The sequence below is a fragment of the Girardinichthys multiradiatus genome, chromosome 5 (assembly GCF_021462225.1).
Source record: "Girardinichthys multiradiatus isolate DD_20200921_A chromosome 5, DD_fGirMul_XY1, whole genome shotgun sequence".
NCBI classification, from domain to species: Eukaryota; Metazoa; Chordata; class Actinopteri; order Cyprinodontiformes; family Goodeidae; genus Girardinichthys; species Girardinichthys multiradiatus.
This window is the reverse complement of record NC_061798.1, coordinates 53,275,894-53,291,785: the sequence shown is the minus strand read 5'-3', so window position 1 is coordinate 53,291,785 and position 15,892 is coordinate 53,275,894. Positions and strand designations below refer to the sequence as shown.

At 42.4% G+C, this 15,892-nt stretch overlaps 1 protein-coding gene and 1 long non-coding RNA gene across 3 annotated transcripts; one reads left to right on the top strand and one right to left on the bottom strand.

Annotated features, from left to right (window-relative positions):
* Positions 1-225: 225 nt before the first annotated feature.
* Positions 226-4,230, top strand: LOC124868149. The gene is made up of 3 exons (XR_007038252.1): positions 226-301; positions 3,262-3,322; positions 3,464-4,230. It is a non-coding gene; the product is annotated as an uncharacterized LOC124868149 (long non-coding RNA).
* A 135-nt stretch (positions 4,231-4,365) lies between these two features.
* Positions 4,366-15,892, bottom strand: LOC124868146 (reticulon-3-like). 2 transcript variants are annotated; one of them, XM_047364988.1, is made up of 8 exons: positions 15,688-15,892; positions 14,129-14,279; positions 13,994-14,050; positions 13,785-13,923; positions 13,650-13,719; positions 13,361-13,407; positions 4,580-4,638; positions 4,366-4,493 (listed from the first exon to the last, which is right to left on the bottom strand). In XM_047364988.1, the coding sequence occupies exons 1-8, from the start codon at positions 15,746-15,748 to the stop codon at positions 4,445-4,447; spliced, it is 633 nt and encodes a 210-aa protein (XP_047220944.1). In that variant the 5' UTR covers positions 15,749-15,892; the 3' UTR covers positions 4,366-4,444. The 2 variants fall into 2 exon arrangements, with proteins under 2 accessions (XP_047220944.1, XP_047220945.1); XM_047364989.1 differs by lacking the exon at positions 15,688-15,892 and adding an exon at positions 14,570-14,777.

Sequence of the window (15,892 nt, the reverse complement as noted above, 5' to 3'; positions counted from 1 at the left end):
AGAAGCAAACAGGGTCCCATGACTGTGAGAAGAACAACAATCTCCATTCAGCACAGGGAGACAGGGAATATGCTCCCCCTATGTGGTCTCTTGCAAACAAAAGGAGTTCAAGTCTTTACTTTTCTATGGTTCTAGGAGAACCTTTGACTTACAGGTAGTCCGATCCAACATGTTCAGATAACTTCATTTCATATTAAAGCCTTAATTGATCCAGGGCGTCCAAGAAGAAAACTGAATAATTTCTTTCATGATGCTTCCTAACGACATTGGTCGTGTTGTTATTGCAGTCCCATCACAACGGGTAAGTATGAACAGCTCGACAGTTACAGAAATTATTTTATTACTATTATTGAGACAGGGTGTATACTGAGACTATGATTTTCTGATGTCTGGTTTCTAATGGACCTGAGCTCAGGACAGGAGCTGTCTGGAGACGTGAGAGTTTGAGGAGCCGTACCCATACAGCTGCTGACCTCATAGAGGTTTCTATAGCGACAGGAGTGTTTCTGGCAGATCAGTGGGGACTGTCCCAGTCAACCTCTGAGCCAAGTCATGTAAGATGGAGTCACCTATATGTTGGACAGTTTTACTAAATCCCTTAATGCAGCTAAACTGGCCAATGAGAGCTGGTTTACCTGATGTAACTGGAGTTATCAACTGTATACACACTGCTATGCCAGGAGTTCACGGGACAAATGTGTTTCTATTTTTTTTATAAGGAAGCATTTTTATTCAAAGTGTAAATTGTATTTTAGAACTTTTTATTTATTTTTAACAACAAACATAACACTTTCACATTTACATTCTTTGTCTCACAATATGTATATATATATATATATATATATATATATATGCTGCATTATAAATCAACAAAAGAAGGTGAGACAGCAATACTGTTGGCAATTGTCATAACAAAGAATACAATACATCAAAAAGGAAAAGATTACATAAAAAATTAATAAATAAAAAAATATATTAAGTCCCCTTTGAGGTAAGATGGTCCATACATTCCTAATCATAATCATACCGGTCCACAGATATACTGTGAGTGCAAAAGGGCAAGCCTCTAAGAGTCACTCTATTCATAAAGGCATGACTGGGCCCCACCTTGTTTGAAACATTGTTTTTTGAAGTCTTAAAGAGTATGTAATCTCCTCCATCGTATAAATATCTCAAACTTTTTGAAACCATATGTTATATGTAGGAGGACCTGGTTTCAGCCATCTAATGGTTATGCATTCGATGCTGCTGTCAGCAGTATATTTAGAAGATATCTATCATCCTTCCTGTCCATTCTTTCGGGTATTTCTCCCAGTACTGCCACCGGGGAGGGTTTTGGGACCTCTCTTCTGAAAACCACCTTGAGATCTTTAAATATCTCATCCCAGAATACATTTAGTTTAGGACAAGACCAGAAGATATGAGTATGGTTTGCCGTCTGCGTCCTGCCACTTCTCCAGCGAGAGCTGGTTTGTGTTGGGCTCATTTTACTAGTTATTGCTGGTGTCCTGAAAACCGGATTATAACCTTCCATTTGAATTCCCTCCATGTATTAGAGTTTGTGGCTGAATGCGCTCCAGTACACATTCCTTCCCATATATATTTCTTCCCTACTATTGCCTCTTGCATTTCAGTCTCCCATTTCTGCTTTATGTTTCTGGAATCATGCATATATGTGGACAGAAATAGATTCATATACTTTACTAATTACTTTATGGTTTCCCTTTCCCCTTTGTATGTCCATTAAGAAATTTTCTATAGGTGTAAGTTCATAAAGTTTAGCCCACATGTTATGTATCGTCACAAATGTTCTAAGTTGTAAATATCTGTAGTCTGTCTCAGGGAGACCACAATCACTTTTTATCTGCTCAAAAGTTTTGAAATTTCCCTTTTCAATGAATTGATGAACATGACATAGTCCATAATTAGACCAGTTCCAGAAGCCAGTATCTAGTTTGTTTGGTAAAAACGTCTTCAAAAATCCTGTATTTGTAAAGAGTGAGATCTGTTTTGATAACTTAAAAACCGATTGTATTTTATTCCAAATTTTAAAAGTATTTTTTGTCCAAATTGTCATTTCTTTTGCAAGAGCATCTAAGAAGGGTAAAATTTGCAGTGGCGCTGACCTCATACTTTCCTCTATTCCAAGCCATCAAGTGTCTGTACTATTCTGCATCCATACCAGTACGGGTTTAAGTTGTGCAGCCCAGTAGTAGTATTTCAGGTTTGGGAGTTTAAGGCCTCCAACTGCAGGGTTTTTAGTCTAATTCTTGGGCGCTTTTTTGCCAAATGAATCCAGATATAATTTTATCTAAGTTATCAAAGGTAGGTTTAGGAATCTCCACTGGTAGCATCTGGAATAAATAGAGTAGTCTCGGTAAGACATTCATATGAATACTTTCCACCCGACTTATTAGGGAAACAGGGAGTGTAGCCCATCACTCTAAATTGTTTTTATTGGCTCGTAGGAGTTTACTATAGTTTGCCTCATAAAGGTAACTCAATGATGGGGGTATATGAATGCCCAGGTATCTGAAACTATTCTCGGACCATTTAAATCCACTGTGTAATTTTGTGATATCTGAAATTATGGTGTTTACATCCATAGCCTCTGTTTTTTTCTATATTTACTTTATATCCTGAGTAAAATCCATATTGTGAGATGAGGTCTTGTACGTGAGGGATTATTGATTTAGGTTCTGTCAAATACAATAATACATCATCGGCATATAACGAGATTTTGTGTACTTCCTTGTTTATTACTGTCTCTTTTTGATATTAACATCACATTGCACCAGTAAGAGCAGAGTGTGAAGGTTCAATTATCAGGGTAAGAGCACAGTTTTGCTCAAAATATTGAAATGCACTCAACATTATGGGTGACATACCAGAGTTCAAAAGAGGACAATCCTAGAGCAGGATGCATGACTGCTTGAGTAGAAGCTGAAGTCTTTAGTTCTGGGGAACTCACTTCTCCATATATCAACTAGTTCTGCCTCTATAGTCTGACATTTAAGCATCCTACTCATTCTAGAAAGTGGGGTTTTTGGAGTGGGTTGTTGGTCCAACATCTGCTACAACGTGCAGTTGAAATCACCCCTCAGCAACAGCAGCCCAGTACTGTGCTTTAAAATTACAGTGACTTAATGAATGCAGGTGCATCCATGTTAGGTGCATACACATTTGCAAGAGATACATCTATACCATCAATTGTTCCATTAACTAAGACATATCTCCCTTCTGTGTCTCTATGTACCAAAGTTTGTGTGAAGTTTATCTGTCTGTGCACGAGTATGGCGACGCCCTTCCTGTTCCCTGAGCGGTGCGATGAGTAAAAAGCTTCATCACCTCAAGATTTTTTTAGTTTTTCATGTTCTGTATCAGATAAGTGGGTTTCTTGTAGAAATGCTATGTGACAGTTCATTTGTCTTAATTGATTCAATACCTTTTTCTTTTTGACCAGATTGTGGAGCCCTTTTACATTATAAGTAACTTTTTCAAGTGGATCACCCATTATCTGAGTGGGGTATAAGGAGTATGGCTACATAATAAACAAAACCAACCAAAGAGGGAAGAAACAGAACCAAGAGATTGCGCAAAACGACACTGAAGACAGAAAGAAAACAAGCTTGCAAACATGGTCTGCGCAGGATCCCCGTGGAACAGTGGGATTAGAATGCAAATAACACAGAACAGGTAAGTACTACGTTTAAGTACTCAGGACATGGTCCCTGGACGCTAAGCTAAGCAGCTAACGTGCACAACCGAGGTGGAGTATGAATGTGCAATAAGTGCGCTAAGATATGTATATAAAATAAAAACAGTTATAAGAAGAAAGATAACAAGAAAACTTCAAAATATACTACTCAGGCTCCTGCAATCCTTAAGCCTTTCGGTTTCACGGAACAAACCTGCTGCTCAGTATGAGGATTTGTTGCAAAAGTTCCATTTTAATGCACTCAGCTGTTCCCTTAAATAGGAAATCTACAAGCTTGCTTAATAAACTGAGCTTGACTACAGTGTTTAATGTTACCGTTTATTTTGTTCCCTCCCGTTGTGTCAGTTTCCAGGTGATTGAGATGAACAGCGGTGCATGGATCCATGCATTTTGCGGATTTCAGCATGTTTCAGCACAAAATCCACACCCAGCTGTTCTGTTCTGACCACTGTTAATGGGTCAGAACTTGAACTTGTTTGTGATGTACATAATGACACCAGTAATGCAGACCCAGAACAATGGAACTTCTGTGGACTTTGATACTAAGACTATATTGTACAGAACCACATAAGATTAACTGAAGAATCAATTTTGGACAGGTTTAACCAGTTCTTCTGAGTTCTGCAGAAATAATAAAAACAGCAGAGTGGTTTATCAGAACTCTTTATTTCTTCAGAATCAGCTGAGAATTGGGCTATTCAAAGGAAGGAAGAAGATCACCGGGTGTCACTCAGCCTTGGTCCACCTTACAGCTCCAGGTAACCTGTCCTGCAACCTGGATCAGGGGACACCATCACCATGGTAACCAACTTCCAATCACTAGTGACTGATAATCAATCAGACAATGATAACTTGACTCACCTCTGCAGGACCTTCTCCAGGTTGGACCGAAGCAGCTCTACGTGTCGATCAATTTGACTCTGAGAACACAGAGAGCAGAGAAACAGAGAACAGTTCTTCTCCTGGCCAGGTGACATTTCGGTTATAATACTCAGGCCCAGTTTGCACCTGACACTAACATGCATCCCGAGTGATCTGAACTTGTTTGGACAGCACTACGTATAGGTGTGAACACACTCAAAAACACCGTCAGAAGGGTTCAGAGTTTGAATACACTTCATCCTGGGACACTTTGAAGGACCACCAACTGACCCAAAGTGATACCTTGTTGGATTACCTGGATGGTTCTCAGTTAAAAAAAACAAATTCCACATGACAGAAGGAGATGAATCACAAATTTAAACAATATTATGAATCAATATATTCCTCTAGAGCTGTAAAGGATGACTCAATTGTATAGAAGTTTCTAGACAGTTGTAACTTTCTGCCTCTAACTCAGGAAGACAAGGATTTCCTCAGTGCAGATATCCCAGTTCCAGACATACAGGTCCTTCTCAAAATATTAGCATATTGTGATAAAGTTCATTATTTTCCATAATGTCATGATGAAAATTTAACATTCATATATTTTAGATTCATTGCACACTAACTGAAATATTTCAGGTCTTTTATTGTCTTAATACGGATGATTTTGGCATACAGCTCATGAAAACCCAAAATTCCTATCTCACAAAATTAGCATATCATTAAAAGGGTCTCTAAACGAGCTATGAACCTAATCATCTGAATCAACGAGTTAACTCTAAACACCTGCAAAAGATTCCTGAGGCCTTTAAAACTCCCAGCCTGGTTCATCACTCAAAACCCCAATCATGGGTAAGACTGCCGACCTGACTGCTGTCCAGAAGGCCACTATTGACACCCTCAAGCAAGAGGGTAAGACACAGAAAGACATTTCTGAACGAATAGGCTGTTCCCAGAGTGCTGTATCAAGGCACCTCAGTGGGAAGTCTGTGGGAAGGAAAAAGTGTGGCAGAAAACGCTGCACAACGAGAAGAGGTGACCGGACCCTGAGGAAGATTGTGGAGAAGGGCCGATTCCAGACCTTGGGGGACCTGCAGAAGCAGTGGACTGAGTCTGGAGTAGAAACATCCAGAGCCACCGTGCACAGGCGTGTGCAGGAAATGGGCTACAGGTGCCGCGTTCCCCAGGTCAAGCCACTTTTGAACCAGAAACAGCGGCAGAAGCGCCTGACCTGGGCTACAGAGAAGCAGCACTGGACTGTTGCTCAGTGGTCCAAAGTACTTTTTTCGGATGAAAGCAAATTCTGCATGTCATTCGGAAATCAAGGTGCCAGAGTCTGGAGGAAGACTGGGGAGAAGGAAATGCCAAAATGCCAGAAGTCCAGTGTCAAGTACCCACAGTCAGTGATGGTCTGGGGTGCCGTGTCAGCTGCTGGTGTTGGTCCACTGTGTTTTATCAAGGGCAGGGTCAATGCAGCTAGCTATCAGGAGATTTTGGAGCACTTCATGCTTCCATCTGCTGAAAAGCTTTATGGAGATGAAGATTTCATTTTTCAGCACGACCTGGCACCTGCTCACAGTGCCAAAACCACTGGTAAATGGTTTACTGACCATGGTATCACTGTGCTCAATTGGCCTGCCAACTCTCCTGACCTGAACCCCATAGAGAATCTGTGGGATATTGTGAAGAGAACGTTGAGAGACTCAAGACCCAACACTCTGGATGAGCTAAAGGCCGCTATCGAAGCATCCTGGGCCTCCATAAGACCTCAGCAGTGCCACAGGCTGATTGCCTCCATGCCACGCCGCATTGAAGCAGTCATTTCTGCAAAAGGATTCCCGACCAAGTATTGAGTGCATAACTGTACATGATTATTTGAAGGTTGACGTTTTTTGTATTAAAAACACTTTTCTTTTATTGGTCGGATGAAATATGCTAATTTTGTGAGATAGGAATTTTGGGTTTTCATGAGCTGTATGCCAAAATCATCCGTATTAAGACAATAAAAGACCTGAAATATTTCAGTTAGTGTGCAATGAATCTAAAATATATGAATGTTAAATTTTCATCATGACATTATGGAAAATAATGAACTTTATCACAATATGCTAATATTTTGAGAAGGACCTGTAGAGGTGGTGATTAAATCATTGACAAGTGGAAAAGCAGCTTGTCCCAACAGCTATCCTGATTAATTTTACAAAGAGTTTGATGACCTCTTCAATTCAATTCAATTCAGTTTATTTATAAGAATCAGAATCAGCTTTATTGCCAAGTTTGTACGTGCAAACAAGGAATTTGACTCCGGTACACTTTGCTCTTTTGTTTTGTTTTTGTATTACAGAATATACATATTTACAATATACACATATATAATAAATATATAGCACCAATTCACAACACATGTCGTCTCAAGGTTCTTCACAACAGTCAGGTTCATACATTCCTATTAATCGTAACCATTGAACAGTTCAGTCAGATTCAGTTATTTATTCAAATTGGATAAAAAGTTTTTCTATCTAAGGAAACCCAGCAGATTGCATCCAGTCAGTGACTTGCAGCATTCACTCCTCCTGGATGAGCATGTAGAGACAGTGGACAGTCACTGGTGTTGACTTTGCAGCAATCCCTCATACTGAGCATGCATGTAGCGACAGTGGAGAGGAAAAACTCCCTTTTAACAGGAAGAAACCTCCAGCAGAACCAGAACCAGGCTCAGTATGAGTGGCCATCTGCCACGACCGACTGGAGGTTTGAGAGAACAGAGCAGAGACACAAAGAGAACAAAGAAGCACTGATCCAGGAGTACTTTCTATGGGAAGGAAAAGTAAATGTTAATGGATGTAGCTCCTTTAGTCGTTTCATCTAGAAAGAAAGAACAGATAAACTCTGAACCAGTTTTCAAGGTTAGAGTCTGAAAGAGAGAACATAGAGTTAGTTACAGTAGACGCTCAGTCAGTAGCCATGTCTAGGAGAGAGAAAGGGTTAAACACTAAAAGACAGGGCCATGTGGATCATCTGTAGAAGGTGAGCATTAAGTTGTTGCCAGCAGAAGCTTGGACGATTCCCCTCTCCAGAAAGGTGTCACAGGTAGACACAGAGTCAGGCCAGGTGTAGCTTCTAGGAAGAGAAAAGAGAGAACAAAGTTAAAATCTGAAATAACAGCAAATAATGCAAACAAATCTGACTGCACTTTATGATTAATTGGAATGTATGAACCTGACTGTGTGAAGAGCCTTGAGACGACATGTGTTGTGAATTGGTGCTATATATTTATTATATATGTGTATATTGTAAATATGTATATTCTGTAATACAAAAACAAAACAAAAGAGCAAAGTGTACCGGAGTCAAATTCCTTGTTTGCACGTACAAACTTGGCAATAAAGCTGATTCTGATTCTTATAAATAAACTGAATTGAATTGAAACTGAATTCAAACAGGTCATTGCTGTATAAATGTTCACACATTTGATTAGCAACTATTTTCTCAAGAATTTTAGATAAGAATGGAAGATTGGATATAGGTCTGTAATTTATTAAGTCATCTCGATCAAGCGAAGGTTTCTTAAGTAAAGGTGTAATTACAGCCAACTTAAAAGCTTGTGGTTCTGATCCATTTACTAAAGATAGATTAATCATATCTAAAATGGGGCTGGTAATCAGAGGGAACACTTCCTTAAATAATTTGGTTGGGATTGGGTCTAATATACAAGTTGAAGGTTTAGATTAAGCTAATATTTCTGATAACTCAGGAAGCTCCACAGGATCAGAACAGTCCAAACACAGATCAGGTTCTACAGTTATTTCCAATGTTGTCTCACTGAGGATGAAGTAATCATCTTCAGGAGTATGTCAAAGATTTTATTTTTAATAGAATCAATTTTATTTAAGAAGAATCCCATAAAGTCATGACTGCTAAGAGCTAAGGGAATGGATGGCTCAACAGAGCTATGACTCTGTGTAAGTTTAGCAACTGTACTAAAGAGAAACCTAGGATTATTCTTGTTCTCTTCTATTAATGATGAGAAATAAGCTGTTCTAGCTTGGTGAAGTGTCTTTTTATACAACAGTAGGCTATTTTTCCAGATTATGTAGGAATCCTCTAGGTATGTAGAGCGCCATTTTCTCTCCAATTTTCTAACATTGTGCTTTAAAGTACGCAGCTCTGAATTAAACCAAGGAGCTAGCCTCCTATTAATAATTACCTTCTTTTTCAGGGGGCTGCATTGTCTAATGCATCACGCAATGATGAAGTAACACTATGAACAAGAGAATCAATTTGTTAAGGGGCAGAAACAGAATTATTGCCCTCCACTGTGCTTTTCAGTGATAATGAGGAAATTAAAAGTGGATCAGATTCTTTAAAGGTTGTTACAGCATTGTCTGATAATGATCTACTATAATGAAATTTTCTTTCAGGTGTGGAGTACTCGGTTAAATTAAACTTGAAGGTTATTAAGAAATGGTCAGACAGGACAGGGTTATGAGAGAATATTGTTATGTCTTTACACTCAATGCCATATGTCAGCACAAGGTCCAGAGAATGAAGACAAAGGTGGGTAGGTTTGTTAATGTTTTGAGCAAAGCCAATTGAGTCTAAGATAGCATTAAAGGCTATATTTAGGCTATCACTTTCAGTGTCTACATGAATGTTAAAATCCCCCATTATAATAACTTTATCTGTATTTAACACTAAATCAGATAAAAGGTCTGAAAACTGATCTAAAAATTGAGAGTAAGGGCCTGGTGGACGGTACAAAACAACAAACAGAAGAGGTTTTAGTGCTTTGCAATTTGGATGAGGAAAACTAAGGATTAAATATTCAAAAGAGTTGTAGCTATTGATTGCTCTGGGACTAATCAATAAATCAGACTGAAAGATGGTTGCTACTCCTCCTCCTCGCCCAGTATTTCGAGGAATGTGAAAATTTAAATAATTAGTAGGAGTTGACTCATTTATAGTAACATAATCCTCTTGCTGCAGCCAGGTTTCTGTGAGGCAAAATAAATCAATCTGATTGTCACAAATCAGGTCGCTAACTAGCGAAGTCTTTGAAGAGAGAGATCTTATGTTCAGTAAGCCACATTTAATTGTTTTATTTTTCTTTTCAGTCTGAGTTGTGTTTATTTTTATGAGATTTTCCTGATTTCCTCCTTTTAGAATATTTTTTAATCTATTCAATTTTGGCCGTGGGCGAGACACTGTCTTAATAGGGTAATGGGTGGGTAGCAGTACAGAAGCTGCAGAGAGGAGTGTTAAACTACAACCCTGCTTTCTGGTCTGAACCCTGGGTTGTCAGAGTTTTGGTGAACTAATAAATTCGGCCAGATTCCTAGAAAGAAAAGCTGCTCCATCCAAAGTGGGATGGATGCCGTCTCTCCAGATCAGACCAGGTTTTCCCCAAAATGTTCACCAATTATCAATGTAGCCCACATTGTTATAGTGCCCCTCCCGGGGACTCCATTATTCTGCTGGGGGACTTCAACGCCGAAGTGGGAAACGACAGTTACACTTGGAGAGGTGGTATCAGGAGGAATGGCCTCCCCGATCTGAATCCGAGTGGTGTTTTGTTATTGGACTTCTATGCTAGTCATGGATTGTCCATAATGAACACCATGTTCAAACATAAGGGTGTCCATCAGTGCACTTGTCACCAGGACACCCTACGCAGGAGGTCAATGATCGACTTTGTTGTCGTATCATCAGACCTTCGGCCACATGTTTTGGACACTCGGGTGAAGAGAGGGGCTGAGCTGTCCACTGATCACCACCTGGTGGTGAGTTGGATCCGCTGGAGGAGGAGAAAGCCGGACAGACTTGGTAGGCCCAAGCGCATAGTGAGGGTCTGCTGGGAACGTCTGGCGGAGCAATCGGCCAGGGATGTATTCAACTCCCACCTCCGGGAGAGCTTTGACCAGATCCCGGGGGATGTTGGAGACATAGAGTCCGAGTGGACCATGTTCTCCGCATCTATTGTCGATGCTGCTGCCGTAAGGTCTGCGGTGCCTGTCGCGGCGGCAATCCCCAAACCCGGTGGTGGACACCGGCAGTAAGGGACGGTGTCAAGCTGAAGAAGGAGTCCTATCAGCTGTGGTTAACTTGTGGGACTCCTGAGGCGGCTGACGGGTACCGTGAGGCCAAGCGTGCCGCGGCCCGGTCTGTGGGCCTGGGAGGAGTTCTGTGAGGCCATGGAGAAGGACTACCGGTTGGCCTCGAAGTGATGCTGGCAAACCGTCCAGCACCTCAGGAGGGGGAAGCAGTGCTTCGCCAACACTGTTTACAGTGGAGGTGGGAGACTGCTGACCTCGACTGAGGACATTATCGGGCGGTGGAAGGAGTACTTCGAGGATCTCCTCAATCCTGCCATCACGCATTCCCTGGTGGAAACAGAGGCTGGGGACTGGGGGTTGGACTCTTTCATCACCCAGGCTGAAGTCACCGAGGTGGTTAAAAAGCTCCGCGGTGGCAGGGCTTCGGGGGTGGATGAGATCCGCCCTGAGTACCTTAAATCTCTGGATGTTGTGGGGCTGTCATGGTTGACACGCCTCTTCAACATTGCGTGGCGGACGGGGACATTGCCTCTGGACTGGCAGACCGGGGTGGTGGTCCCCATTCATAAGAAGGGTGACCGGAGGGTGTGTTCCAACTACAGGGGGATCACACTCCTCAGCCTCCCTGGTAAGGCCTACGCCAGGTTATTGGAGAGGAGAGTCCGGCCGATAGTCGAACCCCGGCTTCAGGAGGAGCAGTGTGGTTTTCGTCCCGGCCGTGGATCACTGGACCAGCTCTATACCCTCATCAGGGTGCTCGAGGGTTCATGGGAGTTTGCCCAACCGGTTCACATGTGTTTTGTGGACCTGGGGAAAGCATTCGACTGTGTCCCTCGTGAAGCCCTGCGGGGGGTGCTCCAGGAGTATGGAATTAGGGGCCCTTTATTAGGGGCCATCCGGTCCCTGTACAAGTGTTGCAGGAGTTTGGTCCGCATTGCCAGCAATAGAGTTTAAGTATCCCGAGTCTTGTTCACGAGTGAGGGAAGAATGGAGCGGGAGATCGACAGACAGATCGGTGCGGCTGCCACAGTAATGGGGGCGCTGTGCCGGTCCGTTGTGGTGAAGAGAGAGCTGAGCCGAAAAGCAAAGCTCTCGATTTACCGGTCGGTCTACGTTCCTACCCTCACCTATGGCCATGAACTTCGGGTCCTGACCGAAAGAAGGAGATCCCGGATACAAGCGGCTGAAATGAGCTTCCTCCGTAGGGTGGCCCTTAGAGATAGGGTGAGGAGCTCGGCCATCCGGGAGGGGAGAACAGTTTTCTCCATGTTTATTCAGTCGACTGCAATGGTTCCTCCTATTTTCTACGTTTTGGATGGATGAAAAGTTTACAGTTTTTTAAGACATTTTTTTGGCACTAGAGGCCTTTGTTTTTCATCAGTAGGCAGACAGGAAAGAGGGGCAGACATTCAGCAAAGGTCGCCGGGTCCGGGACTCGAACCCAGTTGAGCCGCATCCAAGACTATAGCCTCTATATATTGTTGCACCCCTACACCACCAGCGCCATTACCAATTTTGAGTTGATCACAGACGTGTGACTCTCTGGTTCCCCCGTTTTTCTTCAGACCTACGACTCATCCGAAGGCCGGTGAAGAGAAGAAGTCAACGTCAAAGTAATTTTGTTCTTTTTATATTAAATCAAATAGGAGTTTTTAGAGGTCTGGGCAGAGTGAGTCATATTTAAAGTGAATTAGTATCACCAGTAGTTAATTAAAGGTTTTAACTTGTTTCATGCAACATTGATTAAAGTGTTTTATGCTGAAGTATTTTGATTTGCTGTTTGAACACTGGAGAAGCACAACGAGCCGCTGTGCTCAAGTTGGATGCGTTCGTCCTGCTGATTGCTAATCAGTCAGGAGTTAATCCAAATTGTTGTATTATTCTCATTTATCATTCTCATTATTCCCCTTTTTCCCATAAACTGCTGGTTTGATCTCCATCTAACCTCCAACACATATCCTTATTTTTGATTACTAGTGTACACCTTCTTGTAGAATAGTGCATGCTTAGTTAGGTGAACGCTGTTGGACCAGAATAGTTTGATTGTAAGAGAAACTATTGGTTTAATAAATTTTCACATAGATTAAGAGGCAGACTTTGTGTTTATTTTGTGTAAGAGTGATTATCTGTCAAGATAAGGTTAGGACTCCACCATTCAGTGAAATGCTTGATAACACAGTGAGATTTAGCATGGTTTTGGTTAATAATTATTATTAATGATAATTAACTAATTGTAATTATGAAGTGCTGTAAGCCTAATAATCACACCACCAAAGTGTATCTCTGATCTTTATTCATAAGAAATCCTTTTTGGTTAGAATTCATTTCTTCTAATTATGATTTTTAATTATAATTGTTGATAAATATTTATAAATCAATAATCATAAACCTTACAGCTGACTCACTCACACCGTGACACAGTTAAGTGATTATTAGCATGTAGAGCAGGCATATTTCACAGACATGACCAATCAGGATGCATGTCAACCCCAGGTCTGAACAGGCCCTCAGTAAACAGTCTACCAGTGGGCTGGATACATCATGACCCAGACTATAAAGCTCAGAGGTTCTGATGGAGAGGATGATCTCTGACCATCTGAACAATCAACATCATCAGTTCAACAAGCCCTGAACCTGAAGGCAGCACAGAATAAAGTTCTGCAATAATCAGAGCAGTGATCGCAACACCAGGTGCAGACAGGAAGGGGGTTGAGGTGGGTGGTACCTTCTTCTTCCAGTAGATCAGCGGCGTAGTGAAGAAGACGACATCAGCTGCAGACAGAAAAAATAATCAGTACCAAACTCTGTGACTGGACTCCAGTTCTGCCATTAACCAGAAGTGACCATATTTGGATGACTGGGGGAAGCTAGAGTGATGCCTGAAAAGTGATTGGATAAGAATCACCCACTAGTGGTGATTGTTGGTATTACAACGAGAGACAACCACGTAGCCATTGACAGCTGACAGCTTCTGAGTCCGTCAACGGACTGCGAAAAGAATCAGAACCACTCACCAAGGATCAGAATGGTGACGCCGTTAAACACCGCACCGATGTACGTCATCAGCCACATGACCGCTGCCAGCTGCAACACAAACAGAAATCAGCTGACTGCACCAAACAGCCAACAGTCATCCCAAGAAGCCCAACCTTCAGAGAGTCCACCAGGTCTTCCACCAGCAGCAGCCTCCTGGTCTGGACGCTGAACCAGTTCAAATGTGTCCGGCACTGCTCGGCTAGATGCCGGGCCGACTCAGAGGACACGGACATGTCCCGGTCCAACTGAGACCTGACGAAGGACGATAGTGGATGTTAAAATGTAAGGGACCATAGGAAGTCTCAGGGGTTCTTTCACTTACCGAAACGGATGTCCCTCGTCGGACTTCTGGACCGCCTGGATCACAGATTTGTAAACCCTGTCAGTAGGAATCAGAACCCCATCATGACATCATTTCCTGTTTCTATCACCTCACTGTCAGTTGAACCCCACCCACCTGAAGGTGATGGTGATGCAGAGACAGGCCAGCAACAGGTAGGACATCACACTGATGACTGACAGCGTCGCCACGGCAACAAGGACCATCAAGGACAAGCTGAACGCCGCCGCCGACTTCTTGGGCTCCCTCCAGTGGATGAGATGTACAGCTGTGAACAGCGCAGAACAAGACACTAACGACTCGCTGTGCCGGGCATTATGGGTAATAATACAGAAGCTGAAGATGGGAACAGTAGCAGCTTCATGCTGACTGTAGTAGACTGTCAGTTTAGTTCATGAACACCTAAAACGCTCCAATCAAACCTGAACGCCTTGGAAAGTAGATAATGCAAAATTCAGATCTAGTCCGGATTCATTCTGTCCAGTTTAATACAAAAGATAAAAGAACACATTGATGCTTCATCATCTCCAAAACATGGCATCTTCCTGACAGACTCACTTTCTTGGTAGAATCCTGCTTATGGAGGCTTATGAGAAACTGGTTCTGATAAAATACTCCAGTTCTTCCACTTGCTGAAAACAGTCTAATTTTCCAGACTTTCTCTGTGGATCGTTTCTCTCTAAAGCAGGGATGTCAAACTCCAGTCCTCGAGGGCCGGTGTCCTCAAACCTTTAGATGTGTCCCTGGTCCAACACACCTGAATCTATGGGCGAATTACCTCCTCAGTATGCAGTCAAGTTCTCCAGAATCCTGCTAATGACCTAATTATTAGATTCAGGTGTGTTGAAGCAGAGGCACATCTAAAGGTTGCAGGACGCTGGCCCTCGAGGACTAGAGTTTGACACCTGTGCTCTAAAGACTGAGACTAAATATTTAGTGTCAGCATCAAACATGACAAACAGCAGCACAAAGAAATAGAAATCTGTTTAAACTTTAGATGCTCATTTCCAGTTTCCCAGACTAAAGCTCTCCCTTTATGAAACAGCAGGGAGATAAACTGCTCTGTTATTGGTCATTCTGCTGTCACCTGATGCATGAGTAAAGCTCCTTGAACATGGTGTCTATGCCTTCTCAACCAGAAGGTGACTTTGTCCTGATTAAATGTAGAGAACACACCTCATAAATCCATGTTTTTATCCTCAGGAAAATGAGAGAACATTGTGGGAATGCTGATGATTTTCCTGACAGTGGAGGAACCCCTACAGGTGGGATCAAGAACAAACGTCTGTTCTCAGATCCACTTTTTAGTCAAATGCTGCGCTGATCACAGTCAGATGACCAGCAGCACCCAGCAGATTAACAGGTCCAAGGTCCAGTTGAAGATTCTGTGTACTGGATAAAACTGGTTAAGGCTGAAACAGCCATGCAGCTTCTTGGTTCACTCGTTAACAGGTCCTGTTAAAGCGGTCTCAAACGCCTGCATCAGATGCCTTATTAAGGTTCGGCAGAGTTGCACTCTGGCTTTGGCTGAGTTAAAGGTTCTGTTCCTGTACTGGTTTGACTGGTTAGAACTGGACATGCAGATTGGATCACAAACAGTCAATCAGCTGTTGATCAGCTCTCTGAACACAGAGTTTTCATAGCAACCAAACAGCAGAAGTGCTCAGGTGTCTTACCTGTCTGAAAGAGGTCCTTGAAGGAGGAAGAGGAATGGTTGGGTGACGAAGAGTGCTCCATCTTCTTCTGCAGGTTAAAACCTTTCAGAGACTCTTAAGAACACTGCAACAGCTCAGGCGGCAGGGCTTTACCAATCACATGATTCAATCCGATCCCTTTGCGCACAGAGTTGTGTTGGATTTGTTGACCCAAATGGCCGACAGG

Excerpts from the sequence above, each read along its gene's own strand:
- LOC124868146 (XM_047364988.1), bottom strand. The coding sequence starts at position 15,748 with ATGGAGCACTCTTCGTCACCCAACCATTCCTCTTCCTCCTTCAAGGAC. Across the intron at positions 13,924-13,993 it reads GACGAGGGACATCCGTTTCG|GTCTCAGTTGGACCGGGACA; the intron begins GTAAGTGAAAGA and ends GTCCTTCGTCAG. Across the intron at positions 4,494-4,579 it reads CTGGAGAAGGTCCTGCAGAG|GTTGCAGGACAGGTTACCTG; the intron begins GTGAGTCAAGTT and ends CCCCTGATCCAG.